At 40.9% G+C, this 22,324-nt stretch overlaps 1 protein-coding gene across 1 annotated transcript in view; it reads right to left on the reverse strand.

The window, feature by feature from the left end:
* Positions 1 to 22,324, reverse strand: part of LOC117515211 (paired box protein Pax-6-like) — a 353,676-nt gene that overhangs the window by 199,109 nt on the left and 132,243 nt on the right. The window contains exon 4 of the mRNA XM_034175687.1: positions 19,429 to 19,576. Within this exon, the coding sequence (XP_034031578.1) occupies positions 19,429 to 19,576 (148 nt within the window). The remainder of the gene's footprint in view (positions 1 to 19,428; positions 19,577 to 22,324) is intronic.

Raw genomic sequence — 22,324 nt, forward strand, 5'->3', positions numbered from 1 at the left:
AACTCCTGAACCCAAATACAATAAAAGAAACTGCACACAGCTCTAAACTCCTGAACCCAAATACAATAAAACAAACTGCACACAGCTCTAAACTCCTGAACCCAAATACAATAAAACAAACTACACACAGCTCTAAACTCCTGAACCCAAATACAATAAAACAAACTACACACAGCTCTAAACTCCTGAACCCAAATACAATAAAACAAACTACACACAGCTCTAAACTCCTGAACCCAAATACAATAAAACAAACTGCACACAGCTCTAAACTCCTGAACCCAAATACAATAAAACAAACTGCACACAGCTCTAAACTCCTGAACCCAATACAATAAAACAAACTGCACACAGCTCTAGACTCCTGAACCCAAATACAATAAAAGAAACTGCACACAGCTCGAGACTCCTGAACCCAAATACAATAAAAGAAACTGCACACAGCTCGAGACTCCTGAACCCAAATACAATAAAAGAAACTACACACAGCTTGAGACTCCTGAACCCAAATACAATAAAACAAACTACACACAGCTCTAAACTCCTGAACCCAAATACAATAAAACAAACTACACACAGCTCTAAACTCCTGAACCCAAATACAATAAAAGAAACTGCACACAGCTCTAAACTCCTGAACCCAAATACAATAAAACAAACTGCACACAGCTCTAAACTCCTGAACCCAAATACAATAAAAGAAACTGCACACAGCTCTAAACTCCTGAACCCAAATACAATAAAACAAACTACACACAGCTCTAAACTCCTGAACCCAAATACAATAAAACAAACTACACACAGCTCTAAACTCCTGAACCCAAATACAATAAAACAAACTACACACAGCTCTAAACTCCTGAACCCAAATACAATAAAAGAAACTGCACACAGCTCTAAACTCCTGAACCCAAATACAATAAAACAAACTGCACACAGCTCTAAACTCCTGAACCCAAATACAATAAAACAAACTGCACACAGCTCTAAACTCCTGAACCCAAATACAATAAAACAAACTACACACAGCTCTAAACTCCTGAACCCAAATACAATAAAACAAACTACACACAGCTCTAAACTCCTGAACCCAAATACAATAAAACAAACTACACACAGCTCTAAACTCCTGAACCCAAATACAATAAAACAAACTGCACACAGCTCTAAACTCCTGAACCCAAATACAATAAAACAAACTACACACAGCTCTAAACTCCTGAACCCAAATACAATAAAACAAACTACACACAGCTCTAAACTCCTGAACCCAAATACAATAAAACAAACTACACACAGCTCTAAACTCCTGAACCCAAATACAATAAAACAAACTACACACAGCTCTAAACTCCTGAACCCAAATGCAATAAAACAAACTGCACACAGCTCTAAACTCCTGAACCCAAATGCAATAAAACAAACTACACACAGCTCTAAACTCCTGAACCCAAATACAATAAAACAAACTACACACAGCTCTAAACTCCTGAACCCAAATACAATAAAAGAAACTACACACAGCTCTAAACTCCTGAACCCAAATACAATAAAAGAAACTGCACACAGCTCTAAACTCCTGAACCCAAATACAATAAAACAAACTGCACACAGCTCTAAACTCCTGAACCCAAATACAATAAAACAAACTACACACAGTGTTGTGTGGGCCGCTGAAGAGGAGGTACTGCTGGCCCACCACCACAAGATGGCGCCCTGCTTGAAGTGCGGGCTTCAAGCACGAGAGGGCGTCGGCTTTGCTGGATGTGACAGCTATCATTAATCAACACAAGCTGTCACCCATCACCACCACTACAAAGACCGGACTGCAACTCCACCTCCTCGCCGAGAAATCAACTACCATTCAGGTAATTTCTCTGCTGACTGACACTTTGTGTGTAATAACCTGAACTTCTGTTGCAGCCGTTTTCCTGGAGTGTGTCCTTATCTGAGGGATTGGCGTTTGGTGTGACAGCGACGGCTTCGCCTCACACCCCAACCCAGATAAGTGGTTGACCAGGAGCTGCACGAGTGTGTGTGATTGGAGGTGGAGGTTTTCCCTCCTTTACTTAATACAGACTGTGGGATTACTGAGTGTGCGAACTCACACTCATCAGGACTGTCTCTGTTTTCTGCCAGCAGTACCGGGTCTGACTGCTGAAGACAGCGGCCACCTGGGGCACAGGGCTTGGCGGCTCCGGTGTTCTTCAGCTCCGTTGGTGTTGGAAGCTGTGTGGGGATCCAGCTCTTCTCTCTCCAGGCGTCTTCTATCGTCGAGCCTGCCCACACGTCACCTGGTGTATGATTGACAGTCCACCATATTGTTATTGTCTGTACGTTGTTGTGCGATTCACAACATTAAATTGTTACTTTTTGGCTTATCCATTGTCCGTTCATTAACGCCCCCTGTTGTGGGTCCGTGTCACGACACTTTCACAACAGGATTTCTCGGCCAGCGTCATGGATCCCGAGGGGTGTCAACCATCGCTTGAACAGCCAATGGGAGAGCGAGGTGCACAGGTGCCAGCAGGAGGCGTGGTGGGTGAGCTGCAACACATCTTAACCGCCTTTGCCGCTCGGTTGGACTTAGTTACCGAGCAGAGCAGTGTTCTCAATCGCAGGATAGAGGCTCTCACCGCCCAGGTGGAAGCGCATGATCAGGGCGCTGCTGCAGCACCTCCTCCTGCTGACTGTGTGCCAGAAACAGACATTCCGCTGGTCGTTCAACGACCCCCCCCACCTTCCCCTGAAGCATACATAAGCCCTCCGGAGCCATACGGAGGCTGTGTGGAGACGTGCGCGGACTTCTTGCTGCAGTGCTTGCTCGTCTTTTCACAGCGTCCCGTCATGTACGCGTCAGACGCCAGCCGGGTGGCTTACGTTATAAACTTGCTTCGAGGAGATGCACGCGCCTGGGCTACGGCGCTTTGGGAGCAGAATTCACGGCTCCTAACGGTTTGTACTGAGTTTGTGAGGGAGTTCCGACAGGTGTTCGACCACCCTCATAGAGGCGAGACCGCTTCAAGTGTGCTGCTGTCGATAAGACAGGGGTGTCGGAGTGCAGCAAAGTATGCAGTCGACTTCCGCATCGCGGCAGCACGAGCCGGCTGGAATGCTGTTGCGCTCCGCGCCGCCTTTGTAAACGGACTGTCTCTGGTCCTCAAGGAGCACCTGGTGGCGAAGGATGAGCCGCGGGATTTAGATGGGCTAAACTCCTGAACCCAAATACAATAAAATAAACTACACACAGCTCTAAACTCCTGAACCCAAATACAATAAAAGAAACTGCACACAGCTCTAAACTCCTGAACCCAAATACAACAAAACAAACTGCACACAGTTCTAGAATCCTGAACCCAAATACAATAAAACAAACTGCACACAGTTCTAGAATCCTGAACCCAAATACAATAAAACAAACTGCACACAGCTCGAGACTCGTGAACCCAAATACAATCAATCAATCAATCAATTTTTTTTATATAGCGCCAAATCACAACAAACAGTTGCCCCAAGGCGCTTTATATTGTAAGGCAAGGCCATACAATAATTATGTAAAACCCCAACGGTCAAAATGACCCCCTGTGAGCAAGCACTTGGCTACAGTGGGAAGGAAAAACTCCCTTTTAACAGGAAGAAACCTCCAGCAGAACCAGGCTCAGGGAGGGGCAGTCTTCTGCTGGGACTGGTTGGGGCTGAGGGAGAGAACCAAGAAAAAGACATGCTGTGGAGGGGAGCAGAGATCGATCACTAATGATTAAATGCAGAGTGGTGCATACAGAGCAAAAAGAGAAAGAAACAGTGCATCATGGGAACCCCCCAGCAGTCTACGTCTATAGCAGCATAACTAAGGGATGGTTCAGGGTCACCTGATCCAGCCCTAACTATAAGCTTTAGCAAAAAGGAAAGTTTTAAGCCTAATCTTAAAAGTAGAGAGGGTGTCTGTCTCCCTGATCTGAATTGGGAGCTGGTTCCACAGGAGAGGAGCCTGAAAGCTGAAGGCTCTGCCTCCCATTCTACTCTTACAAACCCTAGGAACTACAAGTAAGCCTGCAGTCTGAGAGCGAAGTGCTCTATTGGGGTGATATGGTACTACGAGGTCCCTAAGATAAGATGGGACCTGATTATTCAAAACCTTATAAGTAAGAAGAAGAATTTTAAATTCTATTCTAGAATTAACAGGAAGCCAATGAAGAGAGGCCAATATGGGTGAGATATGCTCTCTCCTTCTAGTCCCCGTCAGTACTCTAGCTGCAGCATTTTGAATTAACTGAAGGCTTTTAAGGGAACTTTTAGGACAACCTGATAATAATGAATTACAATAGTCCAGCCTAGAGGAAATAAATGCATGAATTAGTTTTTCAGCAACACTCTGAGACAAGACCTTTCTGATTTTAGAGATATTGCGTAAATGCAAAAAAGCAGTCCTACATATTTGTTTAATATGCGCTTTGAATGACATATCCTGATCAAAAATGACTCCAAGATTTCTCACAGTATTACTAGAGGTCAGGGTAATGCCATCCAGAGTAAGGATCTGGTTAGACACCATGTTTCTAAGATTTGTGGGGCCAAATACAATAACTTCAGTTTTATCTGAGTTTAAAAGCAGGAAATTAGAGGTCATCCATGTCTTTATGTCTGTAAGACAATCCTGCAGTTTAGCTAATTGGTGTGTGTCCTCTGGCTTCATGGATAGATAAAGCTGGGTATCATCTGCGTAACAATGAAAATTTAAGCAATACCGTCTAATAATACTGCCTAAGGGAAGCATGTATAAAGTAAATAAAATTGGTCCTAGCACAGAACCTTGTGGAACTCCATAATTAACTTTAGTCTGTGAAGAAGATTCCCCATTTACATGAACAAATTGTAATCTATTAGACAAATATGATTCAAACCACCGCAGCGCAGTGCCTTTAATACCTATGGCATGCTCTAATCTCTGTAATAAAATTTTATGGTCAACAGTATCAAAAGCAGCACTGAGGTCTAACAGAACAAGCACAGAGATGAGTCCACTGTCCGAGGCCATAAGAAGATCATTTGTAACCTTCACTAATGCTGTTTCTGTACTATGATGAATTCTAAAACCTGACTGAAACTCTTCAAATAGACCATTCCTCTGCAGATGATCAGTTAGCTGTTTTACAACTACCCTTTCAAGAATTTTTGAGAGAAAAGGAAGGTTGGAGATTGGCCTATAATTAGCTAAGATAGCTGGGTCAAGTGATGGCTTTTTAAGTAATGGTTTAATTACTGCCACCTTAAAAGCCTGTGGTACATAGCCAACTAACAAAGATAGATTGATCATATTTAAGATCGAAGCATTAAATAATGGTAGGGCTTCCTTGAGCAGCCTGGTAGGAATGGGGTCTAATAAACATGTTGATGGTTTGGATGAAGTAACTAATGAGAATAACTCAGACAGAACAATCGGAGAGAAAGAGTCTAACCAAATACCGGCATCACTGAAAGCAGCCAAAGATAACGATACGTCTTTGGGATGGTTATGAGTAATTTTTTCTCTAATAGTTAAAATTTTGTTAGCAAAGAAAGTCATGAAGTCATTACTAGTTAAAGTTAATGGAATACTCAGCTCAATAGAGCTCTGACTCTTTGTCAGCCTGGCTACAGTGCTGAAAAGAAACCTGGGGTTGTTCTTATTTTCTTCAATTAGTGATGAGTAGAAAGATGTCCTAGCTTTACGGAGGGCTTTTTTATAGAGCAACAGACTCTTTTTCCAGGCTTAGTGAAGATCTTCTAAATTAGTGAGACGCCATTTCCTCTCCAACTTACGGGTTATCTGCTTTAAGCTACGAGTTTGTGAGTTATACCACGGAGTCAGACACTTCTGATTTAAAGCTCTCTTTTTCAGAGGAGCTACAGCATCCAAAGTTGTCTTCAATGAGGATGTAAAACTATTGACGAGATACTCTATCTCCCTTACAGAGTTTAGGTAGCTACTCTGCACTGTGTTGGTATATGGCATTAGAGAACATAAAGAAGGAATCATATCCTTAAACCTAGTTACAGCGCTTTCTGAAAGACTTCTAGTGTAATGAAACTTATTCCCCACTGCTGGGTAGTCCATCAGAGTAAATGTAAATGTTATTAAGAAATGATCAGACAGAAGGAAGTTTTCAGGGAATACTGTTAAGTCTTCTATTTCCATACCATAAGTCAGAACAAGATCTAAGATATGATTAAAGTGGTGGGTGGACTCATTTACTTTTTGAGCAAAGCCAATAGAGTCTAATAATAGATTAAATGCAGTGTTGAGGCTGTCATTCTCAGCATCTGTGTGGATGTTAAAATCGCCCACTATAATTATCTTATCTGAGCTAAGCACTAAGTCAGACAAAAGGTCTGAAAATTCACAGAGAAACTCACAGTAACGACCAGGTGGACGATAGATAATAACAAATAAAACTGGTTTTTGGGACTTCCAATTTGGATGGACAAGACTAAGAGACAAGCTTTCAAATGAATTAAAGCTCTGTCTGGGTTTTGGATTAATTAATAAGGTGGAATGGAAGATTGCTGCTAATCCTCCACCCCGGCCCGTGCTACGAGCATTCTGACAGTTAGTGTGACTCGGGGGTGTTGACTCATTTAAACTAACATATTCATCCTGCTGTAACCAGGTTTCTGTTAGGCAGAATAAATCAATATGTTGATCAATTATTATATCATTTACCAACAGGGACTTAGAAGAGAGAGACCTAATGTTTAATAGACCACATTTAACTGTTTTAGTCTGTGGTGCAGTTGAAGGTGCTATATTATTTTTTCTTTTTGAATTTTTATGCTTAAATAGATTTTTGCTGGTTATTGGTAGTCTGGGAGCAGGCACCGTCTCTACGGGGATGGGGTAATGAGGGGATGGCAGGGGGAGAGAAGCTGCAGAGAGGTGTGTAAGACTACAACTCTAATTCCTGGTCCCAACCCTGGATAGTCACGGTTTGGAGGATTTAAGAAAATTGGCCAGATTTCTAGAAATGAGAGCAATAAAACACAATACAATACAATACAATAAAATACAATAAAACAAACTGCCCACAGCTCTAGACTCCTGAACCTAAATACGAGTATAGTAAAAGAAACTGCTCACTGCTCTAGACACCTGAACCCAAATACAACAAAACAAACTGCACACAGCTCGAGACTCATGAACCCAAATACAATAAAAGAAACTGCACACAGCTCTAGACTCCTGAAACCAAATACAATAAATCAAACTGCACACAGCTCTAAACTCCTGAACCCAAATACAATAAAACAAACTACACACAGCTCTAAACTCCTGAACCCAAACACAATAAAACAAACTACACACAGCTCTAAACTCCTGAACCCAAATACAATAAAAGAAACTACACACAGCTCTAAACTCATGAACCCAAATACAATAAAATAAACTACACACAGCTCGAGACTCCTCAACCCAAATACAATAAAAGAAACTACACACAGCTAGAGACTCCTGAACCCAAATACAACAAAACAAACTGCACACAGCTAGAGACTCCTGAACCCAAATACAATAAAAGAAACTACACACAGCTCGAGACTCCTCAACCCAAATACAATAAAAGAAACTACACACAGCTAGAGACTCCTGAACCCAAATACAACAAAACAAACTACACACAGCTCTAAACTCATGAACCCAAATACAATAAAAGAAACTACACACAGCTCGAGACTCCTCAACCCAAATACAATAAAAGAAACTACACACAGCTAGAGACTCCTGAACCCAAATACAACAAAACAAACTACACACAGCTTGAGACTCCTGAACCCAAATACAATAAAAGAAACTACACACAGCTCTAAACTCATGAACCCAAATACAATAAAAGAAACTACACACAGCTCGAGACTCCTCAACCCAAATACAATAAAAGAAACTACACACAGCTAGAGACTCCTGAACCCAAATACAACAAAACAAACTGCACACAGCTAGAGACTCGTGAACCCAAATACAATAAAAGAAACTGCACACAGCTCGAGACTCCTGAAACCAAATACAATAAAAAAAATTGCACACAGCTCTAAACTCCTGAACCCAAATACAATAAAACAAACTGCACAGCTCGAGACTCGTGAACCCAAATACAATAAAACAAACTGCACACAGCTCGAGACTCCTGAAACCAAATACAATAAAACAAACTGCACACAGCTCTAGACTCCTGAACCTAAATATAATAAAAGAAACTGCTCACTGCTCTAGACACCTGAACCCAAATACAACAAAACAAACTGCACACAGCTCGAGACTCGTGAACCCAAATACAATAAAAGAAACTGCACACAGCTCTAGACTGCTGAACCCAAATACAATAAAAGAAACTGCACACAGCTCTAGACTGCTGAACCCAAATACAATAAAAGAAACTGCACACAGCTCTAAACTCCTGAACCCAAATACAATAAAAGAAACTGCTCACTGCTCTAGACACCTGAACCCAAATACAACAAAACAAACTGCACACAGCTCGAGACTCGTGAACCCAAATACAATAAAAGAAACTGCACACAGCTCTAAACTCCTGAACCCAAATACAACAAAACAAACTGCACACAGCTAGAGACTCCTGAACCCAAATACAATAAAAGAAACTGCTCACTGCTCTAGACACCTGAACCCAAATACAACAAAACAAACTGCACACAGCTAGAGACTCGTGAACCCAAATACAATAAAAGAAACTGCACACAGCTCTAGACTCCTGAAACCAAATACAATAAAAAAAATTGCACACAGCTCGAGACTCCTGAACACAAATACAAGAAAAGAAACTGTTAACTGCTGTAGACAACTGAACCCAAATACAACAAAACAAACTGCACACAGCTCGAGACTCCTGAACCCAAATACAATAAAACAAACTGCACACAGTTCTAGAATCCTGAACCCAAATACAATAAAAGAAACTGCACACAGCTCTAGACTCCTGAACCTAAATATAATAAAAGAAACTGCTCACTGCTCTAGACACCTGAACCCAAATACAACAAAACAAACTGCACACAGCTCGAGACTTGTGAACCCAAATACAATAAAACAAACTGCACACAGCTCTAAACTCCTGAACACAAATACAATATAACAAACTGCACACAGCTCTAAACTCCTGAAACCAAATACAATAAAAAAAAATTGCACACAGCTCTAAACTCCTGAACCCAAATACAATAAAACAAACTGCACACAGCTCTAGACTCCTGAAACCAAATACAATAAAACAAACTGCACACAGCTCTAGACTCCTGAACCCAAATACAATAAACAAACTGCACACAGCTCGAGATTCGTGAACCCAAGTACAATAAAACAAACTGCACACAGCTCTAGACTCCTGAAACCAAATACAATAAAACAAACTGCACACAGCTCGAGACTCCTGAAACCAAATACAAGAAAAGAAACTGCTAACTGCTCTAGACTCGTGAACCTAAATATAATAAAAGAAACTGCTCACTGCTATAGACTCCTGAACCCAAATACAACAAAACAAACTGCACACAGCTCGAGACTCGTGAACCCAAATACAATAAAACAAACTGCACACAGCTCTAGACTGCTGAACCCAAATACAATAAAACAAACTGCACACAGCTCTAAACTCCTGAACCCATATACAATAAAACAAACTGCACACAGCTCGAGACTCGTGAACCCAAATACAATAAAACAAACTGCACACAGCTCTAGACTCCTGAAACCAAATACAATAAAACAAACTGCACACAGCTCTAGACTCCTGAACCCAAATACAAGAAAAGAAACTGCTAACTGCTCTAGACTCGTGAACCTAAATACAATAAAACAAACTGCACACAGCTCTAGACTCCTGAAACCAAATACAATAAAACAAACTGCACACAGCTCTAGACTCCTGAAACCAAATACTATAAAACAAACTGCACACAGCTCTAGACTCCTGAAACCAAATACAACAAAACAAACTGCACACAGCTCGAGACTCGTGAACCCAAATACAATAAAATAAACTGCACACAGCTCTAGACTCCTGAAACAAAATACAATAAAACAAACTGCACACAGCTCTAGACTGCTCACCCCAAATACAATAAAATAAAACAAAAAACAAACTGCACACAGTTCCACATTCATTTACTCTCCTTGTTGTGGGTCCGTGTCACTACACTTTCACAACACAAATACAATAAAAGAACCAGCACACAGCTCGAGACTCCTGAACCCAAATACAATAAAACAAACTGCACACAGCTCTAAACTCCTGAACCCAAATACAATAAAAGAACCAGCACACAGCTCTAAACTCCTGAACCCAAATACAATAAAACAAACTGCACACAGCTCTAAACTCCTGAACCCAAATACAATAAAAGAAACAGCACACAGCTCTAAACTCCTGAACCCAAACACAATAAAACAAACTACACACAGCTCTCGACTTGTGAACCCAAACACAATAAAACAAACTGCACATAGCTCGAGACTCCTTAACCCAAATACAATAAAACAAACTGCAGTCAGCTCAAGACGCGTAAACCCAAATACAATAAAAGAAACTGCTCACAGCTCTAGACTTGTGAACCCAAATACAATAAAATGAACTGTTCACTGCTCTAGACTCCTAAACCCAAGTACAACAAAACAAACTGCACACAGCTCGAGACTCCTGAACCAAAATTCAATAAAGCAAGCTGCACACAGCTCTAGACTTGTGAACCCAAACGCAGTAAAAGCACCTGCACACAGCTCGAGTCTCCTGAACCCAAATACAATAAAACAAACTGCACACAGCTCGAGACTCCTGAACCAAAATTCAATAAAACAAGCTGCACACAGCTCTAGACTTGTGAACCCAAACGCAGTAAAAGCACCTGCACACAGCTCGAGTCTCCTGAACCCAAATACAATAAAACAAACTGCACACAGCTCGAGACTCCTGAACCAAAATACAATAAAACAAACTGCACACAGCTCGAGACTCCTGAACCAAAATTCAATAAAACAAGCTGCACACAGCTCTAGACTTGTGAACCCAAACGCAGTAAAAGCACCTGCACACAGCTTGAGATTCCTGAACCCAAAAACAATAAAACACACTGCACACTGCTCTAGACTCCTGAACCTAAACACAATAAAACAAAGTGCACAATGCTCTAGACTCCTCAACCGAATATACCAAACTACACACCGCTGTGGAATCCTGAACCCAAACTGCATATTGCTGTAGACTCCTGAACTGAATCACAATAAAACAACCTGCACACTGCTCCAGATTCCTTAACCCAAACACAAAAAACCAACTCCACACTGTTCTCGACACCTCAAACCAAACTACACACCGCTCTAGACTCCTGAACCCAAACACAATAAAAAATTCAACCCACTCTAGACTCCTTGACACAAACACAATAAAACAAACTGCACACTCTTATAGAATCCTTAACCCAAACACAATAAACAAACTTCAGCCCGCTCCAGACTCTTTAACCAAAGAAACAATAGAACAAACTCCACACAGCTCTAGACTCTTTTATTCAATCCCAATAAAACAAATGCAAATCACTCTAAACTCCTAACCACAAACTGCATACTGCTCTTAACTCAAACACCAAAAAACAACCTGCACACTGTTCAATACTCCTGAACCTTACAATAAAACAAACTGCACACTGCTCTAGACTCCTTAAACCAAAACACAAGAAAACAAACTGCCCACCGCTCTAGACTCCTGACCCAAACACAATGCAACAACCTGCACACTGCTCTAGACTCCTGAACCAAAATACAAGAAAACAAACTGCCCACCGCTCTAGACTCCTGACCCAAACACAATGCAACAACCTGCACACTGCTCTAGACTCCTGAACCAAAACACAAGAAAACAAACTGCACACTGCTCTACACTCCTTTATGTAAACACAATGAATCAAACTGCAAACCATTCTAGATTCCTAAACCCAAACACAATAAAGAAACAACACATTTCGCGAGACTCATAAACACAACAAAACAAAATGCGCAGTGCATGAGACTCCGAAACACAATAAAAAAAACTGCAAAATGCTCTAGGGTTCTTAATCAAATCCCCATTAAAACAAACGGCACACCACACAGGACTCCTTAACCCAAACACAATTAAACAAAATCCACACTGTTCTAGACTCCTAAACATTATAAAATGAAACTGCACACTGCTCTAGATTCGTCAACAGAATAAAAGAAGCTGTAAATTGCTCTAGACTCCGAACCACATTAAATGAATCTGCACACTGCTCTAGACTCCTAAACACAATAAAACAAATTATGCACTGCTCTAGACTCCTTAATCTAAACCCAATAAAAAAAATCTGCACACTGCTCTTGACTCCTCAACCCAAATTCAATAAAACAAATTGCACATTGCTCTAGACTCTTAAACACAATAAGAGAAACTGCAAACTGCTCTAGATTCCTAAACACAATAAAACAAACTGCACACTGCTCTATACTTCTTAATGCAAAACAAATAAAAACAAACTGCACACTGCACTATACTCCTTAATCCAGTCCCAATAAAACAAACTGCAAACAACTCTATATTCCTAAACCCAACATGCTCACCACTCTTGACTCCTTAACCTAAACACAATAAAATCAATCAATCAATCAATTTTATTTATATTAATAAAACAAACTCCACACTGCTCTAGACTCCTAAACACAATAAAACAAACTTCACACTTCTCTAGACTCCTTAATCCAAACACAATAAAACAATCTGCACACTGCTCTAGACTCCTTCATCTAAACATAATAAGTCAAACTGCACACTACTCTAGACTCCTAAACCTAAACACAATAAAGAAGCTGCAATTTCTCGAGACTCCTGAACACAATATAACAAACTCCACACTGTTCTAGACTCCTAAACACTATACAACCCCAATTCCAATAAAGTTGGGACATTGTGTAAAATGTAAATAAAAACAGAATACAATGATTTGCAAATCCTCTTCAACCTATATTCAATTGAATACACCACAAAGACAAGATATTTAATGTTCAAACTGATAAACTTTATTGTTTTTGTGTAAATATTTGCTCATTTTGAAATGGATGCCTGCAACACGTTTCAAAAAAGCTGGGACAGTGGTATGTTTACCGCTGTGTTACATCACCTTTCCTTCTAACAACACTCAATAAGCATTTGGGAACTGAGGACACTAATTGTTGATGCTTTGTAGGTGGAATTCTTTCCCATCCTTGCTTGAATTACGACTTCAGCTGTTCAACAGTCCAGGATAGGATCACCACTTTGTGAACTGCGTGAAAAAATAGTCCAACAGTTTAAGAACAATGTTTCTCAATGTTCAGTTGCAAGGAAGTTAGGGATTCCATCATCTACAGTCCATAATATAATCAGAAGATTCAGAGAATCTGGAGAACTTTCTACATGTAAGCAGCAAGGACGAAAACAAACACTGAATGCCCGTGACCTTCAGTCCCTCAGGTGGCACTGCATTAAAAACCGATGTCATTGTGTAAAGGATCTTACCACGTGGGCTCAGGAACACTTCAGAAAACCATTGTCAGTTAACACAGTTCATCGCTACAAGTGCAAGTTAAAACTCTACCATGCAAAGCGAAAGTAATACATCAACAACATCCAGAAATGCCACTGCCTTTTCTGGGCCTGAGCTCACTTGAAATGGACAGACGCAAAGTGGAAAAGTGTGCTGTGGTCTGATGAGTCCACATTTCAGATTGTTTTTGGAAATCATGGACGTCGTGTCCTCTGGACAAAAGAGGATAAAGACCATCCAGATTGTTACCAGTGCAAAGTTCAAAAGCCGGCATCTGTGATGGTATGGGGGTGTGTTAGTGCCCATGGCATGGACAACTTACACATCTGTGATGGCACCATCAATGCTGAAAGGTACATCCAGGTTTTGGAGCAACACATGCTGCCATCCAAGCAACGTCTTTTTCAGGGACGTCCCTGCTTATTTCAGCAAGACAATGCCAAGACACATTCTGCACGTATTACAACAGCGTGGCTTCATAGTAAAAGAGTGTGGGTACTAGACTGGCATGCCTGCAGTCCAGACCTGTCGCCCATTGAAAATGCGTGGTGCATTATGAAGTGCAAAATACGACAACAGAGACCCCGGACTGTTGAACAACTGAAGTCGTACATCAAGCAAGAATGGGAAAGAATTCCACCTACAAAGCTTCAACAATTAGTGTCCTCAGTTCCCAAACGCTTATTGAGTGTTGTTAGAAGGAAAGGTGATGTAACACAGTGGTAAACATACCACTGTCCCAGCTTTTTTGAAACGTGTTGCAGGCATCCATTTCAAAATGAACAAATATTTGCACAAAAACAATAAAGTTTATCAGTTTGAACATTAAATATCTTCTCTTTGTGGTGTATTCAGTTGAATATAGGTTGAAGAGGATTTACAAATAATTATATTCTGTTTCATTTACATTTTACATAAAGTCCCAACTTCATTGGAATTGGGGTTATACATGCCGATAACTGCTGGTAATCTCATTCACATAAAATCTTTAGAAGATTGCCTTGCATCAGTGAGAAGCTGAAAGTCTAGTAACTTCCTAAGCTAACAATTAGCCTCGACTCATGTGTCATACATCACACTGACAAAGTGAGGAACCTTGGTGTAATTTTTGGCCCTACATTGCCTTTTGACCTCCACAGTAGAAATATTACGAGGACTGCTTTCTTCCACCTGCGAAATATAGCAAAGATTCGTCCCATCCTGTCTATGGCTGATGCTGAGACCCTGATTCATGTGTTTATCTCTTCTAGATTGGACTACTGCAATGTTCTATTTTCTGGTTTGCCACAGTCCAGCATTAGGGCTCTCCAGTTGATTCAAAATGCTGCTGCCAGACTATTTACAGGAAGCAGAAAGTTTGACCACATTACATGCATTTTGGCATCTCTTCACTGGCTTCCTGTCCCAGTGAGATCAGATTTTAAGGTTCTGCTACTAGTCTATAAAATTGTTCATGGACTGGCACCTCCCTACTTAGCTGACCTAATTAAACCCTATGTACCTGCCCGGGCTTTACGTTCTCAGGGTGCAGGACTACTTTGTGTCCCTATGGTGAATAAGAAGTCTGTGGGTCACAGAGCTTTCTCTTATCGTGCCCCTGTTCTGTGGAATGATCTCCCTGCATCAATAAAACAGTCAGATTCTGTGGAGACTTTCAAGTCCAGACTTAAGACACACTTATTTTCCCTTTCTTATGGCTAGCACACTGGCATAGTGTGTTACTATGCCAGTGACACACTAATAATTGATAATTGGCAAAGCTTCTGTGGAAAACCTGGTCTTGTTAGGAGAGACGGCATCCATCCCACTTTGGATGGAGCAGCTCTCATTTCTAGAAATCTGGCCAATTTTCTTAAATCCTCCAAACCGTGACTATCCAGGGTTGGGACCAGGAAGCAGAGTTGTAGTCTTACACACCTCTCTGCAGCTTCTCTCCCCCTGCCATCCCCTCATTACCCCATCCCCGTAGAGACGGTGCCTGCTCCCAGACTACCAATAACCAGCAAAAATCTATTTAAGCATAAAAATTCAAAAAGAAAAAATAATATAGCACCTTCAACTGCACCACAGACTAAAACAGTTAAATGTGGTCTATTAAACATTAGGTCTCTCTCTTCTAAGTCCCTGTTGGTAAATGATATAATAATTGATCAACATATTGATTTATTCTGCCTAACAGAAACCTGGTTACAGCAGGATGAATATGTTAGTTTAAATGAGTCAACACCCCCGAGTCACACTAACTGTCAGAATGCTCGTAGCACGGGCCGGGGCGGAGGATTAGCAGCAATCTTCCATTCCAGCTTATTAATTAATCAAAAACCCAGACAGAGCTTAGTCTTGTCCATCCAAATTGGAAGTCCCAAAAACCAGTTTTAGTTGTTATTATCTATCGTCCACCTGGTCGTTACTGTGAGTTTCTCTGTGAATTTTCAGACCTTTTGTCTGACTTAGTGCTTAGCTCAGATAAGATAATTATAGTGGGCGATTTTAACATCCACACAGATGCTGAGAATGACAGCCTCAACACTGCATTTAATCTATTATTAGACTCTATTGGCTTTGCTCAAAAAGTAAATGAGTCCACCCACCACTTTAATCATATCTTAGATCTTGTTCTGACTTATGGTATGGAAATAGAAGACTTAACAGTATTCCCTGAAAACTCCCTTCTGTCTGATCATTTCTTAATAACATTTACATTTACTCTGATGGACTACCCAGCAGTGGGGAATAAGTTTCATTACATTAGAAGTCTTTCAGAAAGCACTGTAACTAGGTTTAAGGATATGATTCCTTCTTTATGTTCTCTAATGCCATATACCAACACAGTGCAGAGTAGCTACCTAAACTCTGTAAGTGAGATAGAGTATCTTGTCAATAGTTTTACATCCTCATTGAAGACAACTTTGGATGCTGTAGCTCCTCTGAAAAAGAGAGCTTTAAATCAGAAGTGCCTGACTCCGTGGTATAACTCACAAACTCGTAGCTTAAAGCAGATAACCCGTAAGTTGGAGAGGAAATGGCGTCTCACTAATTTAGAAGATCTTCACTTAGCCTGGAAAAAGAGTCTGTTGCTCTATAAAAAAGCCCTCCGTAAAGCTAGGACATCTTTCTACTCATCACTAATTGAAGAAAATAAGAACAACCCCAGGTTTCTTTTCAGCACTGTAGCCAGGCTGACAAAGAGTCAGAGCTCTATTGAGCTGAGTATTCCATTAACTTTAACTAGTAATGACTTCATGACTTTCTTTGCTAACAAAATTTTAACTATTAGAGAAAAAATTACTCATAACCATCCCAAAGACGTATCGTTATCTTTGGCTGCTTTCAGTGGTGCCGGTGTTTGGTTGGACTCTTTCTCTCCGATTGTTCTGTCTGAGTTATTTTCATTAGTTACTTCATCCAAACCATCAACATGTTTATTAGACCCCATTCCTACCAGGCTGCTCAAGGAAGCCCTACCATTATTTAATGCTTCGATCTTAAATATGATCAATCTATCTTTGTTAGTTGGCTATGTACCACAGGCTTTTAAGGTGCCAGTAATTAAACCATTACTTAAAAAGCCATCACTTGACCCAGCTATCTTAGCTAATTATAGGCCAATCTCCAACCTTCCTTTTCTCTCAAAAATTCTTGAAAGGGTAGTTGTAAAACAGCTAACTGATCATCTGCAGAGGAATGGTCTATTTGAAGAGTTTCAGTCAGGTTTTAGAATTCATCATACTACAGAAACCGCATTAGTGAAGGTTACAAATGATCTTCTTATGGCCTCGGACAGTGGACTCATCTCTGTGCTTGTTCTGTTAGACCTCAGTGCTGCTTTTGATACTGTTGACCATAAAATTTTATTACAGAGATTAGAGCATGCCATAGGTATTAAAGGCACTGCGCTGCGGTGGTTTGATTCATATTTGTCTAATAGATTACAATTTGTTCATGTAAATGGGGAATCTTCTTCACAGACTAAAGTTAATTATGGAGTTCCACAAGGTTCTGTGCTAGGACCAATTTTATTCACTTTATACATGCTTCCCTTAGGCAGTATTATTAGACGGTATTGCTTAAATTTTCATTGTTACGCACATGATACCCAGCTTTATCTATCCATGAAGCCAGAGGACACACACCAATTAGCTAAACTGCAGGATTGTCTTACAGACATAAAGACATGGATGACCTCTAATTTCCTGCTTTTAAACTCAGATAAAACTGAAGTTATTGTACTTGGCCCCACAAATCTTAGAAACATGGTGTCTAACCAGATCCTTACTCTGGATGGCATTACCCTGACCTCTAGTAATACTGTGAGAAATCTTGGAGTCATTTTTGATCAGGATATGTCATTCAAAGCGCATATTAAACAAATATGTAGGACTGCTTTTTTGCATTTACGCAATATCTCTAAAATCAGAAAGGTCTTGTCTCAGAGTGATGCTGAAAAACTAATTCATGCATTTATTTCCTCTAGGCTGGACTATTGTAATTCATTATTATCAGGTTGTCCTAAAAGTTCCCTAAAAAGCCTTCAGTTAATTCAAAATGCTGCAGCTACAGTACTGACGGGGACTAGAAGGAGAGAGTATATCTCACCCATATTGGCCTCTCTTCATTGGCTTCCTGTTAATTCTAGAATAGAATTTAAAATTCTTCTTCTTACTTATAAGGTTTTGAATAATCAGGTCCCATCTTATCTTAGGGACCTCGTAGTACCATATCACCCCAATAGAGCGCTTCGCTCTCAGACTGCAGGCTTACTTGTAGTTCCTAGGGTTTGTAAGAGTAGAATGGGAGGCAGAGCCTTCAGCTTTCAGGCTCCTCTCCTGTGGAACCAGCTCCCAATTCAGATCAGGGAGACAGACACCCTCTCTACTTTTAAGATTAGGCTTAAAACTTTCCTTTTTGCTAAAGCTTATAGTTAGGGCTGGATCAGGTGACCCTGAACCATCCCTTAGTTATGCTGCTATAGACGTAGACTGCTGGGGGGATCCCATGATGCACTGTTTCTTTCTCTTTTTGCTCTATATGCACCACTCTGCATTTAATCATTAGTGATCGATCTCTGCTCCCCTCCACAGCATGTCTTTTTCCTGGTTCTCTCCCTCAGCCCCAACCAGTCCCAGCAGAAGACTGCCCCTCCCTGAGCCTGGTTCTGCTGGAGGTTTCTTCCTGTTAAAAGGGAGTTTTTCCTTCCCACTGTAGCCAAGTGCTTGCTCACAGGGGGTCGTTTTGACCGTTGGGGTTTTACATAATTATTGTATGGCCTTGCCTTACAATATAAAGCGCCTTGGGGCAACTGTTTGTTGTGATTTGGCGCTATATAAAAAATTGATTGATTGATTGATTGATTACTATGCTTTTTACTCTTTTAATTCATTTCATTAGTAAATGGAGCGTGCCGCGGCCTCAACTTTATCTATATTCTAGATCTTTTAGTGAAGTTTAGGGCTAGTGGCTGGCGATTACCTTAGTATTTCTTCTGTTTTTCTTGTTGTTTAATGCTGACAAATTATACTGTATTTCTTGTCTTTCTGATGCCTGATTCTGTTTTTTTTTGTTTTTTTTGTCTCTGTTTGAGGTGAGGCTCCATCCAGAGATGGGTGTGGTGTCTGTTTCTGCAAAACTCCCATCCTGATTTGGTGCTATATAAATGAAATAAATTTAAACTAAATTGAACTGGCCAATGGGGAGGGGCTGTGAAACTGCAGCATTCAGGCACCGACATGATAGAAAATCTGAATCTGAAATTCATTTGCTTGTAACTTTTAAAGAAATACCTGAAATACCTACCTAATAAGTGTGAAGTCCAGCTCCAGCCAGCAGACTGTGTCCTCTTACCTGAACTTGTCAGTGAAGTTCCAGGGTACCACCCATAGCTTCCTCCCCAAACTTTCTGTCCATTCAGCATCTTGAATTTGTCAAACTTGCTGTCAGCTACCACATGTTGCTTCTCATTGGTTAGATTTCTCAGAACTCGGTTAATTGATGACACCTGGAGATGACACAGTGACATTCAGTGGAAGATATATCTCAGACTGTTCATTTAACTGACATAAAAATTAATACTGATTCCTGCAATTGTTTTATGTTCTGGATTGCACGAGGCATCTTCAAATGATTTAGACTACGGCTGCTGGAGTTTGAATGAGAACCAGAAAATCTGAGCATGTCACACCTGTGTTGGCATTTCGTCACTGGCTTCCTCTGAAGGTCAGAGCAGATCTTAAGGTTTCCTATCTCACCTTTAACATTCTTAATGTTTGTACACCTTCAGATCTAATGGGTCTCATCAGGCCATAAGTGCAGCGCCACCCAATGTGACCTCGGTATGGTTGCTGACTGGTTCACAGTCACTCTGGCAGATGTTGTTGGGTCTAATCTTTGTAGACTGAGGTCTACAGTCACTCAGTCAGACATTGCTGGGTGTAATCCCTGTAGTTTGTTGTTTACACTCACTCAGTCAAATGTCTTTGGGTCTAATCCCTGTGGTTTGTGGTTCACAGTTAGTCAGTTGTCATCGGGTGTAATTCCTGTAAGATGTTGTTCACAGTCACTCAGTACAGTGTCTTTGGGTCTAATCCCTGTTGGGTAATAGCCAGAAGGCATCCTCACCAGATGTTCAAACCACCTTCTTTAGATATAAATAACTCTACTCTGTGTCCCTCCAGGATATATGAGCTTCTCGCTATGTCCCTGACTGTCAGCCCAGATGCCAGATGGAGGAACCTCATTTCTGCTGCTTCTATCGGCAACCTTGTTTATTCAGTCATTATTCAAAGTTCATAACCATAGGTGAGGACAGGAGTGCAAAATGACTGATAAATCAAGCATCGCCCCCTTCTGACTCAGCTTTTTATGCACCACAACAGTGTGGCCCAGCATACGCAGAACATTAGACGGCACCTCAGTCGGTCTATTGATCTCACACTCTTACTGAACTCCCACTTATCAACAAGAGCCGGAGATACTTAAACTCCTCCACTAGGGGTAATACCTCTCCCAAGACCCAGTGGGCACAATCCACCCTTTTCTGACAGAGGGCCATGGTCTTGGATTTGGAGGTGCCGATTTTCATCACAGTTGCTTCACACTCTGCCCCAAAACATTGTAGTTCACTGCCTGATAAATCCAACAGAACCACATCAACTGCGGATGCAGTTGTGAGGTCATGAACCTAGACACCCTCCAATTCCTGACTGTGCCTTGAAATCCTGTCCATGAACATCACAAGCAGGACAAGCAGCATCACAGTTGCTTCACACTCTGCCCCAAAACATTGTAGTTCACTGCCTGATAAATCCAACAGAACCACATCAACTGCGGATGCAGTTGTGAGGTCATGAACCTAGACACCCTCCAATTCCTGACTGTGCCTTGAAATCCTGTCCATGAACATCACAAGCAGGACTGCTGACAAGGATCAGCTCTGATGTAGTCTACCACCCACCCAGAACAGATGTGAAGTGATGCTGAGAATGTGGACACAGCTCCTACTTTGGTGTTATAGAGAACAAATCACATGTACAGCTGTTCTGGTACACCATACTCACCCAGCACCACCCACAGGACACTCAGAGGGACCATCACATGCCTGTTCACCATTTCATTAACTAGGACAGAACCCACACTGCTTCTCCTGAATCTGATGTTTGACTAACAGTCTGTCTCCTCTCTAGTATACTGGTATCAGCTTTCCCAGGGAGGCTGAAAAAAGTGATTCCTGTATAACTGGAACACAGTCTCCAGACTATTTTTTTTTTTAAATGGGGACCACCACCCCAGTTTAACAATCCAGAGGTCCTGTCCCCAACTTCAGTGCAATGTTGTATCGGTATTTTAGCCATGACAGCCCAACAACATCAAAGAGACTTAAATCTCATCCACTAGTGGCACCTTACCATTGAGTTCTTTGATGACCTCAGTATTATTTGGTTTATTTGGCAAGGACATTTTACATTCAGAAACATTTCTGCAAATGTACCAGAGTCAGCTAAATGCTATTTTTTAATCTGCAGTCCCTGGACATGAGGAAAAACAAATTTAGATACAAATTTCTAATATATACAAACAAAAAAAGGATGAAACTATACATAAATGACTGGCAATAAATACAGTAAACACAGACTAAATAAAATACAATAAAAGTACCAATGTTTCATTCCAAATATTCAAACATATAACCGTATGTTAAGACAACAAGATGGTAAAGACAGAAGCATTAGGTTGGAAAGGTCAGGACAGGGAACAGGACTTAGACTGCTGGGAACCCCCCAGCAGTCTAAGTCTATAGCAGCATAACTAAGGGATGGTTCAGGGTCACCTGATCCAGCCCTAACTATAAGCTTTAGCAAAAAGGAAAGTTTTAAGCCTAATCTTAAAAGAAGAGAGGGTGTCTGTCTCCCTGATCCGAATTGGGAGCTGGTTCCACAGGAGAGGAGCCTGAAAGCTGAAGGCTCTGCCTCCCATTCTACTCTTACAAACCCTAGGAACTACAAGTAAGCCTGCAGTCTGAGAGCGAAGCGCTCTATTGGGGTGATATGGTACTACGAGGTCCCTAAGATAAGATGGGACCTGATTATTCAAAACCTTATAAGTAAGAAGAAGAATTTTAAATTCTATTCTAGAATTAACAGGAAGCCAATGAAGAGAGGCCAATATGGGTGAGATATGCTCTCTCCTTCTAGTCCCCATCAGTACTCTAGCTGCAGCATTTTGAATTAACTGAAGGCTTTTCAGGGAA

Source organism: Thalassophryne amazonica, chromosome 8 (genome assembly GCF_902500255.1).
Source record: "Thalassophryne amazonica chromosome 8, fThaAma1.1, whole genome shotgun sequence".
Classification (NCBI taxonomy): Eukaryota; Metazoa; Chordata; class Actinopteri; order Batrachoidiformes; family Batrachoididae; genus Thalassophryne; species Thalassophryne amazonica.